This window comes from Vombatus ursinus, unplaced genomic scaffold (genome assembly GCF_900497805.2).
Source record: "Vombatus ursinus unplaced genomic scaffold, bare-nosed wombat genome assembly UNPS02014847.1, whole genome shotgun sequence".
Classification (NCBI taxonomy): Eukaryota; Metazoa; Chordata; class Mammalia; order Diprotodontia; family Vombatidae; genus Vombatus; species Vombatus ursinus.
The window spans coordinates 15950988-15963803 of record NW_020954625.1 but is presented as its reverse complement, the minus strand read 5'-3'; the positions used below and the strand labels follow the sequence as shown (position 1 = coordinate 15963803).

Below are 12816 nucleotides of genomic sequence, written 5' to 3'. Positions count from 1 at the left end.
TCTGGCCTCAGACACTTACTAGCTGTGTGACCCTGGGCAAGTCACTTCACCTGGTTTGCCTCAGTTTCCTCATCTGTTAAATGAGTCAGAGAAGGAAATGGCAAACCACTCCAGCATCTCTGCCAAGAAGTCAGACATGACCAAAAAAGGACTGAACGACACCGCTATGTGCCAGTTCCCGTGCCAGTTCCCATGCCAAGGGCTTTACAAATATCGTCTCAGTTGATCCTCACAACAACCTTGGGAGGTAGGTGCTGTTACTGTCTCCATTCTACAATAGAAGAAACTGAGGCAGAGGTTAAGTGACTTGCCTAGTGTCACACAACTAGTAAGTGATTGAAGGTGGATTTGAACTAGGGTCTTTCTGACTCTAGGCTCTATCCATTGTACCACCTGGCTTCCTAAGTATGTTCTTTTTTTTCAGGGCTTCAGTTTCCCCATCTGTGAAATTAGCAATTTATGTTAAAAGATCTGTGATTCCCTTCTGGCTGTAAGCTAGTCAGTCATCCAGCGAGCACTATGCTGAGCACTGAGGAGACAAAATGCAAATATAAAAATGAAACTGTCCCAGTCCTCATTCTGTCCTGGAGAAAACATGTACGAATGCACACAAATATAAAATAGATTTTTAAAAATACTCCACAGTTTTGAGGGGGATGGCACTGGAGATGAGCAGGTGGTCTTTAAGCTGCGTTCTGAAGGCACTGAGGGATTGGAAAGCCCAGCGATTCCAGCCTGTAGATGCCTCCTGGACGTGCAACCTTGTATCGTCTGGATGCAGACAGTTAGAGGAAGGAGATCTGTAGCCCCCGAGGACACGTCCGCTGTCAGCTCTCCTGGACTGGAGCGGCGGGTTCCCATGGGGCCAGCTGCCCATAATTTTTAACCAGAGTTGAAGGGCCGCCTGAGGGCAGCTTGGGACTCTCTCCAGTGCAATACGGATGTTTACATCCACTGCCAGTGGAAACCTATAGTGAAGGACAAACCACACGTTTTGTCAGTGTCTTGCAGACAATTCTTGGGGGAGCTGAAGGGAGCTGTAAGGTTCGACACAGATCTTTGCTTTGTATGGACCAGGCACGAAACAGTCAGATCATGCAGGAGTGGACGTTTGGCAAGCTCCCGAGGCCAGGGCGCTTCTGCTTTGCACGGTGCTTTGTCATATTCGGCTCATTTGATTTTCTCAGGGTCTCTGAGAAGTGGCTAGAGCAGATGGCACGATCCCAGTAGAATGTAAGCCCTGTGAGGGCAGGAGCTCCTGGCGCAGAGGGGCTGCTTCACAAGTGTCTGGTGGATGAATGGTGCCATTCTCATTTTGTTGTTGTTGTTCGGTTGTTTGAGCTGTGTCTGCCTATCTGTGACCCCATCTGGGGTTTTCTTGGCAGAGATACTAGAGGGGTTTGCCACTGCCTTCTCCAACTCATTTTTACAGATGAGGAAACTGAGGCAAACAGGGCTAAGTGACTCGCCCAGGGTCACAGAGCTAGTAAGTGTCTGAGGCCAGATTTGAACTCAGGTCTTTCTGACTCCAGATTCAGTGTTCTATTCAGTGCACCACCTAGCTGCCCTTCATTTTCATTTTACAGGTGTGGAAACTGAGACAATGACTTGCCTAAAGTCACTCACAAGGCCAAGGGTAGGGCCTGGACTAGAATTTCAGTCTACTGACTCTTATTCTGTTTCTCTTTGCCCTAAAACACCCCGGGACCAGTCTCCGAGGAGGGTCTTGAAGTGAGAGCCTTTGCCAGACCTGTCCAGTGTTCACATGAGGTTTCTTATGTTGTCTTATATGTGTATTTGAGTATGTGTGTGCATGTGTATATGTATATATATATATATATATATACATATATATGTATGTATACTTATGTATACACATGCACACACATACTGCCCTCTTTCTGTGACTGTCTGTTTCTCTTCTTACCTACCCGTCAGTTTTTCCAGAGAGACCATCTTTGAAAAAGCCTTTGAGGTAGTTCATTAAACTCTGGAGTTACCTGAAATGTCATAATTAAGATTTTGCTTCTCTTTCCCTGTTGCTCTACTCCTCCTCCATGTGGGCATATGTTTTATTCATATTCGTATCTTCATGAGCTCCTTACTCATTTATTTGCATATATTTGCATATATATAACATAAATGTTAAGTTGGTGGGTAAGTGGAGAGAGAAGGGCATTGAAAGACCTACGCAGACCGGGGCTCTGCTCGTATGACCATTTTGCCTTGGTAGAGTCTCCTTCAGCTGCTCCTTATTGCCTGGGTGAGCTTAGGTGTGTCCATTTCTGACCTGCCTCTGGAGGCATGACGTCGTCTGGAGATACCCTCACTGTGTCTTCATGGCAGGGGACCAGGAGACTTCCCAGGCTGATCTCTCAATCAGTCTCCCCTTCCTTGCCCATGTTGGCTGTTGGCTTAGAGCATGGCCTGGGTTTGGGTGGAAGGATGCAAAGGATGGGAGCCCCTCCCGAGCTGGGTCTCTTTACCTTTCTTTGTATCACCAGCCCTTAACATGGGGCCTGGCATGTAGGAAGGGCTTCATAAGGTTTGTTCACTGGCTGACTGATTGACTAGAAGATTTGGAAACCATTGGTTTAAAAGAGCAGTGGTTGACCTTGGCCACCTTTACTGTGTCAGCCTTGGTCTGGGTAAAAGCTGTTGTTAGGATGAACATGGATGTGCTCGTTGTGTATAGGAGGCTTCTTGCATTGCCTCCAGGGAGAGTGTTGGTCTAGATGATCACTGATGTCCCTTGTAGAGCCATAATCCTGTCATCCTTACACACATATGTGTGTGGATACATTTCTCTCTGGGTCTCCCATCTATTCTTATGTAAGAAAACATGCCACAGGCTGGTGGACTTAGAAATCAGGAAAACCTCGGATTAAGTTTCGCATGTGGTCCTTACCAGCTGTCTGACTCTGATCAAGTAATCAACCGCTCAGTGCCTTAGACTGTTCTCTTAAGACTTAGCTACTAAGTCAGACTGGAGGAGTTCTCATATTGGGAGTCCCTCCCCCCAGTGAAATCATACATCTTCAGCACACACACACACACACACACACACACACACACACACACCCCCACACCCCTACTGTTAAGGGGTATTGTACTCTCCCTACATGTTAACCAGAGAATGACAATTCTAAGATATTAAAGCACACATACACACACACACACACACACTCACACTCACACACACACAAACTCAAATCTCAAACCAGTCCCCCTTTGCAACCAAGACCATTTGCCATGTGGCACAGAGATGATCTGGGGTCTTCAGGAGCAATGCCCAATGGAACACAGGGTCGGGCGGACCCAACCAAGTTGTGGAGACTTCTGCTATAGGCCTTGTGTTGAATTAAATGTCTGTCATCTGAGGCATAACCTGGCCCAGAGTAGAGTGGTTCAACACCAGGTGGACTGAAGGGTGATGTACTTTTTAACTGTAGAGACCATCTCTTAGGGAAGTGGGTCCTGAACTGAGATCCAGGGGTAGATTTCAGGGTGTTTATGCATTTGGAGGGAAAAACTCACATCTTATTTTCACTTATCTCTGCCTGAAATTTGATTCCTTCAGTTATTTAAAAGCATGATTCTGAGAAGTGTTCTGTAGACTTCACCAGGCAACCAAGGCAAAGCAACAGACATTTATTCAACACTTCCTGAGCAAACTAAAAGAAAGATGGTCCCTGTTCTCAAGGAGTTTATATTTTAATGAAGGCAGACAACAGGACAGTACACAAAAGGGAGATGAAAAGGATGAGGAAGGGGAAGGTGCCCACAAAGGGGGCATGGTGTCAAAAGCTGGAAAGTCAGAAGCAGAGCCCCGATGGGAACAAAGGCCCCTTCCTGAAATGGAGACCCTGAGAGGAACTCACCAATGGTAGAAGAGAACTGGCATGGTGGAGGGATGTTCCAGAGTGAGAAGGCCGCAGGGGAGGATGGATGTTCCGGAGTAATGACGTCTTGGTGGATAGATGTTCAGTCAGGAGGCTCCAGGCTCAGGAGGACGTTTCAGGGTGAGATGGCAGGAGAGACATGGGGGCAAAGTCAAGAGAATCAGAAACACAGCCAGGAGGAGACAAAGTGCCACTGAGTGACAGAGGGTCCTGTGACTATTAAGAACCTCTGTCCTAGAGGATGGGGTGGAATCTCCATCGGTGTTAGAAGTAACCTCAACGATCAAGATGCCAATTCTTAAAGCATCAAAATGAAGGTTGGAGCCATTTTTAGGGTTATAATGACTCCAACTTAGAATGTTGGCTTTCCACCATTACCAGTGTGTTGACCACTAACTCACCTGAACCTTTGGCCTAAGAAAGTTAAGCCCTGTTGACGTCCAACTTGACTTGATAGTCTCATGGTATTTGTGTATTTCATGTGACTATTTTATGTGGACACCAAATGAAAGTAAAATGATTTGGTGACTTCCCAGAATGGGGAGAAATTAGTGATAGAGAAGAGGGTCATTAGGGGGCCAGCCAAGTTCCTGTTGCATGCAGCAGGGATTTGACTTGTCACAACCTTGTGAAGAGTGGTTTGCTTGAATTTGAAATGCCTGTGTTCGATTGTTACTGATTAGTTTAGAGCCAGAACTCTGATTAACGCCATCTTGGTCAAGGGGAGTGGACGATGGAACAGAATTCTCTCCTCTCAGGGGATTTGTTTTCCTTAGTTGTTTTCCTTTGGTACAAAGTGGGATTGAGGCGGGGGTGGGGGTGGGGTTGGGGTGGGAGTGAGGAAACAAAGACTGCAAAAACAAAGGGCATCAGTAAAACTTGGTAAAACAAGCGGAATGCAAGAGTTGGGGGTTTTCTCATGTGTCATTTTCTTTTTCTTGTAGATCCTCATATTAAGGTCTCTGGAAAGAAGGAGAATGTTAAGGAAGCCAAAGAAAAGATAATGTCTGTCTTGGACACCAAAGTAAGTCAGTGTGTCGATATGACTCTGGGGGGAGAAAGTGTCTTCTTTGGGACTACTTCATTTGCCTTTGGGGGAAAATGTGTGAGGAGGACAAATCAGAAAAAAGAGACGTGTTTTAAAGGATATGCCTCCTCTAGGGACACTGGCTGAGGGTGCAAAGCACAAGCTCCTTCGAGGTGTACAACTCCGCACTTCTGCTATTCTTATTTCCATTTCATGGCCGAGCAGGCTGAGGGTTAGCGAGATGAAGGACTTGATCGTACAGTGGCAGGATTTGAACCCTCTTCATTATGACTCCAAGTCCAGAAATGTATTCACTAGGCCACAGCCTGTCGTGTGGCTTCTTGCCAGGGAGAAATCAAGTGTCTTCTGTGAGATGACTTTTTTGATAGAAGGGCATAGCTCGAGAGTTGGAAGGGGCGTCAAAGGCCAACCTCAGCATTTTACTGAGGAAACTGAGGCCCAGGACATGAAGTGATTTCCCCAGGGTCACACTGGTAATAGACCAGTACCTCTAGCCCCATCTATCTCAGCTGTTTTTGCATCTCTGACTGTCTTCTGGATAGTTCCACTTGAATTCTAAACCTCAAGCTTAAACTATCCCAAACTGAATGAGGTCACCATCATCCTCGTAACCCAGACTCAAGCCCTCAGAGCCATCGCCTTTGATCTTTTCCTTCCCTCAGCCTGGACATCTTGTCAGTTACCAGGTTCTGGTCACTCACCTTTGTCCCCTCACTTTCAGTCCAAGTACAAGCCCCTGAACTGACCTCCATGACTCCAATCTTTGCTTTGTCTAATCCACCCCACCCCCAACTGCCAAATCCTCCTCCTCATGCACTGATCTGATCAGCTTGCTCCCCCTTCAATGGCTCCCTGTTGGCTTCCTCATTCTGGCATTTAAGGCCCTCAGTCTGGCTACAAACCACCTTTCCAGCCTTATTTCCTACTAATCCCCTTCATCCACTTGACCTTGCAGGAGGCAACATGATAGGGTTGTGAGAAGACTGGAGAGCAGTGGGAGAGGGAGTGCCCTATCATTGATGGTGTAGCACTGGGGCCAAGGGTATGGGGTTGTGTGCATGGTGGTGGTGAGAATCAGCCTTAGGAAAGGAGAGACGTCTCTTCAACTGGAAAACAGGAGGTGAGAAAGAATGAATAGGCAAATGTGCAGAAGTCTGGGGGTGTGTAATAGAGGAAAGACTTATAAAGACTCCTATGCAAGAATTTATGTCCAATGACTTGGATCTCAGAGTGGGAAGCAGGGTCATCTGCTGGGGTGAGAGGAGGCTTGGTAGTTTGAGAAGGATTGGGCAAGATTTGAAACAATTGCTGGAAGTAATGCCAAAGAGAATCATTGGGAGAGGAATAGAGAGGCTGAGTGGCATAGTGGATGTGAGATCCAGTCCTCAGAGTAGGAAGACGTGGGATCAGGTCCTGCCCCTGACACGTCCTAGCTGTGTGGACATGTATCTGCTACTTAACCTCTTAGGGCCCTCAGACAACCCTCAAAGGCTATGGGAGGAAAACCTCGTACTGATGGGACTTCAGGTCCAGAACAAAAAAAGAGAGAGATGAGTAAAAGGATTGGTGAACAGGAGTCGACCACTGAGGTTAGGTAGCGTGACTTTATACTGAGTAAAATGAATGAGGACTTCGTGTTGTTATCTGGGAGCTCCTAGCATCGAAGGAACAGAGAATGTAGATGGTCCAGTGTGTGGATGGTCCAGTGATGCACGTGGATGGTCCTTTGATACATGGAGATGTGGTCCAATGATACACATAGATGGTCCAGCAATATGTATGGATGATCCGCTGATGCGTGTAGATTGATGCAGTGATACAATGGGAATTTTCAGGCAGGCTGGAAGTGGTGGAAAATCAATAATGAATCAATAATAATCATTGATAATCAATAACAAATAATACATTCAAGAGGGTAAGAGATTCTAGGGTGGTGATGAGCACATGAAGGTGATTGGCTTTAGAACCCAGACTAGGCATGGGACCAAGAGCAGCTGGAGGGAGCCAGTGGCTAAGAAGGAGGATGCTGGTCTGGAGGCCTTCCTGAAGAGGAAGGCAGATTTAGGAGGGACAAGAGACTAGAAGGGTCGGGAACAGGGGAGGTTGTGGTTGGGGGAGAGAGCTCCAGGGCTGAGGAGCTCAGAGGTGGTGCCAGGGGTCCAGGTGATTTGTGTTAATTTTTTAATGGGATCAGGTTCAAACTCCCAGAAGTCAGGAAGTTTATGGAGAAGTCTGTGGGTTTTTTTTTTCTTAAGGCTTCACAGTATTTGGGCGTTTTTATTTAGTCTGTGAAAGACTGCATGATTCAAGAATAAATATTTTGATACTCTTATGTGACCAAAGATAGATGAGCTAGCTGTATTGTTTTCCATTTTGTATCATTTATTATCTATAGTGGGTGGATTGACAGTCTCTTAAGATGAGACTCCGTCATTTTCTCCGTCTTAGGTCTTTGATTTTAAATTTTGATCTTGATGTCAGTAATTTAGCTCTCATTATTGTTTAAACCCATGTGGTGTTTGTAGTGTTACATCCTCCGTATGGGCTCTCCTTATTTGCCTCTTCCTTCTTTCCCTTCACTGCTTTCTTTCCTCCTTTCTCTTACTCCTCTCTCCCTCTTCCCCCTTCCCTTCATGCCTTTTCCTCCCTTCCTTCTTTTCTGGGATGTGTTCCCCATCCCCTTATACTCCTTTTTTTTCTTCCTCTTCTCTTATTTCCCATTCTCTTTCCTTCCTCTCTCCTTCCCTTTCTCCTCTTGTGTTTTGCCCCTTATCTGTCCTCTTCTGCCCTTCCTCTTCCCTTTCCTTTCCTCTGTCTCCCTCCTTCCACTTTTATCTTCCTGCCTTCCTTCCCTTGCTTCCTTTCCTCCCTCTTTCATTGCATTCTTTCTTTCTCACCCTCCTTTCTCTCCTTCCTTCTCTTCTTTCTTCCCTCCCTTTTTCTTTCCCTTCCTTCCCCTCCTTCACTTCTTCTTCCCATCCCCCCCTTCCCTCTTCCCCTTCCTTTGTCCCGACTGTCCCTATGCCTAGAGTGTAGTCCTCTCCTCACTCCCACTTCTTTGAAGCCCTTATAATTCCTGCAAACCCCAGCTCAAGCATCACCTACGCCTTGAGGATTTCTCTGCTCTTCTCCCCCAGCAGGTGCTGCTGCAAAACCAGAGAACTTACCTTGGATTTATTCTGCATATTCCAACACACGCATATTGTCTCCCCTGATGGAATGTAAGGTCCTTGAAGGCAGGGGCTGCTTCCCTTGGGTCTTTGTATCCTTAAAGCTTAGTGTGGGGCTTGGCACATAGTAAGAGTTGATTGGTCATTCGATCCCTTGCTTTTTTCTGTCCTTTCTTCATTCTTCCTCTCCACCCCCGCTTCCTTTCACCTCATCAGAGAGTCCTGAAATATATACATTCTCCCAGTGTGACCTAGATCCATATGGAAGTGTTCAGGCGGCTCTCATGAGCTCCTTAGCAGACCCCTGCTTTGTTTCCCACTTGGGGGCTCTATTTTTAGCTCCAATTTTCTAACATTGACCAAATATTGTAGAGTGTCAGGCACATCTTCCAAGCAGTTTGTTCAGGAATTTTGTCTGGCCCGAGTTATTTGGACTAAATCACTCACTACATCTGCTAAGGGGAAAATGTGTCATTTCTCCATGATTGTCACCTACCTCATTTAAAATCCTACTTTCCCAAAGAAATTATCTGGAAGAGAGATCCTGGCACGAGCATCCCTCCCCACCTGCAGCCCATCCCCCATAGGGCATATATAGCACAATGAAAAAATGGGGATTGGAAAGGGTTTCTTTGGACATTAGAACTTTTGCTAAGATGCTAAAGCCAACAAGGAACTGGGGCTCGTTCCCTTGTTGCTTATCTTTCCATTGGGAAAAAAAGGAGTTTCAAAAAAGCTATAATTTTCTGTTTTTTAAAATGTATTCAAGTTGATTAATACCATTGTATCTACATAGAGCAACCGAGTCACCCTGAAGATGGATGTTTCACACACAGAGCATTCTCATGTAATTGGCAAAGGTGGGAACAATATTAAAAAAGTGATGGAGGAAACGGGATGTCACATCCACTTTCCAGATTCCAATAGAAACAACCAAGCAGAAAAAAGCAACCAGGTGATTTCCTCTAACATTGCCTGGGACTCTTGGAGGGCGGCCAATGTTTGTGATGTCACGCAAACCTCTTTTGAGCTGAAGAAGGGCAAGAGATGAGAATATGTAAAACCTGTAAAATCTGATGTCCGTGGAGAGAGAAAAAGAATCACATTTAGTTCAATGGAAAATGTCAAAGGCAGGAAGGACATGACAGCCAGTGGTCCTAGGAATGGCTGATGGGGCTTTGGGGAGGGCATGATGGCTGTTTGTTTTTTTTGGCTGGGGAAGAAAGGACACGAAGCTGAAAATACATAGTATAGTCAAGGGACATGAAGATAGAAATGTTCAGGAAATGTTTCTTGGTCAGGTCAGGCATTTTACAGAGCTGGTTCAGACTCTTTCTCAATGGAGTCCAAAAATCCCAGAGATGTATCTGGTCTCTTCTGCTGTGTTTGGACGGTCCTGTGGGTATTCCAGTAAAGGATTAGAGCAAATTGCCTTGAGGGTCCTTCAGGCTCTGTCCTTTAGTGGTGTGAGGATGAGAGCTGGTCTCTGAGGCAAAACGTTAGCTTTGTTTTGGTGACTTAAGTATGTAAGAAATGCTTGGGTACTTTGAAGTATACCCTTAAGGCATTTCTACTTGTGCTCTGTTAAAACAACAGAGAATTTAAAATGTCATAGCAGCCATTTTCTTTGTTATCCTCATCCTCCCTGTCATTACCTTCAAAGAAATTCTAAGTATTTTAGGGTATCCCAGGCACTCTCTCTATATGTCATCTCATTGGAGCCTTCGAATAGAGTCCTAAAGGAAGTAATAGTACAGGTGTTATTATCACTGTTGTACAGATGAGGAGACTGAGGCTCAGGGAAATAACATGACTTGATCCAGGTTGAATAGTTAGTACGCGTTAGAAGTTGGAATTTAAGCTAAGGTTTCCCGACTCCCCATGTCCATCACTCCCTTCTGCCTCTCTCTAGGAGCATAACCAAGCAATGATACCTCACATTTAGGTAGTAAGAGATATGTGAGGTTTGCTGGATGTGCAGTGAGTCAGACTTGGATTCAGGTTCAGCTTTTGCAGCTCAACCTGCTATGTGACCATAGGTCTGCAAGTTATTTGAACTCTGAGCCTCCGTTTTCCCATTTACATTGTGGGAATGGTGATACCTGCATGACCTGCCTCCCAGGGTCGTTCTGAGAATATGCACTTTAAAGCAGTATGTAAATGCTTTTACATTACAGCTGTGAAAGCCTTCTCATATTTATTATCTCCTTTGATTTTCACAAACAATCACAGGGGCTGCCTGGGGTGGAAAGAGAAGGGAGTGTATGATCTTAGGTATGAATTGAGAGAGAAAGTGTCACATTGTGAATGTTCTCCCCTCTCGTCAGTGTCCTGAGAGAATCTTTGGATGGCTCCTTCCAGCCCACTGGGGTGTGGTTAAGACTAGGCTTGCCTCTTGTGGCCATCAAGAGTTTGAACTCCAAGAGAGACTGAAGTCATTTCCAGCACAAAATGCTGTGCAAAGACCTTGCGGTCTTGTGATGTGAAGAAGGCCAGTTGTGGGGGTCTGTCCTTCTGTGAGTTAGTTGTCCCTGGCACTGAGGAGATGCAAATCACTGAGAATCCAGGAGAAGCCTGTGTGCCTTTTATCGTGTTTAAAAGAAGCTCACCTGTCTGTTTTCTGATTTCCACAGGTGTCTATTGCAGGACAGCCAGCTGGCGTTGAGTCGGCCCGAGTTAGAATTCGGGTAACTATTTATGTACTTATGATAATGTAAGTCAGTGTCAATATTACTAGAATTAGAAGAAGTAGGGCACTATTGTAATTTTTTTTTTTGCATCAAAATCATTTGCTGCCATCTATGGTAAGTAAGGAAGAACTGGGAAGTCCGGGTTTGGTGCCTTCTTTGTATTCACCTTCTAAATTGTTACCGTTCCCCCCCTCCAAATGTCTTCACAGATTTATATATTAACTAAAGCCATAACTAGGACAGGGTGATCAGGGCTTTGCCCCAGTGTTCTGACTTTGCTGAAGGAGTGGGGGCAATCATTTTATCTCCTTGTCCATCACTTAGTTCTCCATCTTTCAGTTGGGAGGTGTTGTATCTCCAGTAGTTAACACAGTGCTTGGCACATAGTAGGTGCTTAATAAATGCTTGCTGATTGATTAAGGTACAGGCCCTGTTCTAGCCACTGGAGGGACAAAGAAAAATGAGAATGTGATCCCTGCTCTGAAGGAGCCCACTTGCTAAGTGGGAAGACGATATACAAACAGCTACGTATGTAAAAGCTCTATATGGTGTAAATAAAAGGGCCTCTCAGAAGGAAGGCATAGAGGGAGTTGGTGGAAATAGAGGGCTAGGGCCAGAGGCCCATTGCAGGAGTGATATTTGAGCTGAGTCCTTGGGGAAGCCTGGACGCTGGAACAAAGAAGTGGGGAGAGAGATTCTAGGCGTGGGTACAACCTGTGCAAAACCACTGAGTCTGGAAATTCTGTGTGGCTAATGGAGTTCAGGCCAGTGTAGACTATGCGGGTAGGATTAAACCGTAGGAAGCCTGGACATAGAGGGGGTGGGTAGGGAGGAGCTTCAGACGCTACACAGGTGATTTTATATTTGATCCTGTAGGTAACAGGGAGTCACTGAGGTTTATTGGGTAGGCAGAGGAGATGAAACAGTCAGATTTGCACTTGAGGAAAATCACTCCGCTGGTATAGAGATTGTTCTTCCTGTGCCGTGGCCTGAGTCAACCCAACTCCCTTGTCTAGTCCCAAAATGCTATCGTTAGGGTCCTGTTGCAAAGTAGTCCTGTCAGGGCCCACTTTTCTCCAACCGCTGGCAATTGGGTTAAGCCAGCTGGGAGTGTCTCTCCTTGTGTCTGGACTGTCTCCTGCGCTGACACTGTCTCATTCTGCGCTAGGTGAAAGAATTTGTTTGTTTTTTAAAAATAAAATGCCTCCAACAAAGATAATTTTATTATTGGAGACTTTTAGCATCTCCCCTACATTTGTCATCTGCCTCTAATGGCACACTGAGGATGTTGAGGCTATTGTATTATGTTGAGACCCTACTACATACCCTAAGCAAATTCTGCAACGGAAATAAGAGCTATTTGAAGAAATCCCTCTTCAGGAAGGCATTCGTCAGCTGCATCCTTCTTCCTCACGTCTGAAGCCGTGACTTTCTTCTTGGCATTCTCATGATCTCTCTCCAGGAGCTGCTTCCCTTGGTCCTGATGTTTGAGCTGCCCATCGCTGGCATTCTTCAGCCCATTCCAGATCCCAATTCACCCACTCTTCAGCACATATCACAAACGTACAACATTTCAGTGTCATTTAAGCAGCGTTCCCGCATGTATGGTGCTACCGTCATTGTTCGAGGGTCCCAAAACAACTCCAATGCAGTGAAGGTAAATCACGTAGTGTAGGGTAAGGGTTCTTCCCCTACCCTAAGGTAGTTTTCAGGGGACCCAGGAGCTTGGGGGATAAAGAAAAAGACATACTTATTTTTACTAATCTCTAACTGAAATTGAGCATTTCCTTAAGGTGTTTAAAAACGTGATTTTGAGAAGGGGTTGGTAGGAAAGGGGTTCATAACACAATAAGTGAAGGGGATCCCTTCCATCACAAGAATGCCAGCATTCAGAGGCTTCTTAACAAACACGTTTTCAGTAAACGTCGAAAGAGGTTCCATTTTCAGAATTCCCAAAGCTCTCTAGGCTCATGCCTGGCCCTTTGGGTGGATTGGTCATAAGACTG

At 45.6% G+C, this 12816-nt stretch overlaps 1 protein-coding gene across 2 annotated transcripts in view; it reads left to right on the top strand.

Moving 5' to 3' along the window:
• The window catches only part of BICC1 (BicC family RNA binding protein 1), a 276008-nt gene that overhangs the window by 209714 nt on the left and 53478 nt on the right, over window positions 1-12816 (top strand). For both annotated transcript variants that reach the window (XM_027840726.1, XM_027840728.1), the window contains exons 4-7: window positions 4847-4926; window positions 8917-9075; window positions 10754-10807; window positions 12273-12467. In XM_027840726.1, the coding sequence (XP_027696527.1) occupies window positions 4847-4926; window positions 8917-9075; window positions 10754-10807; window positions 12273-12467 (488 nt within the window). The remainder of the gene's footprint in view (window positions 1-4846; window positions 4927-8916; window positions 9076-10753; window positions 10808-12272; window positions 12468-12816) is intronic.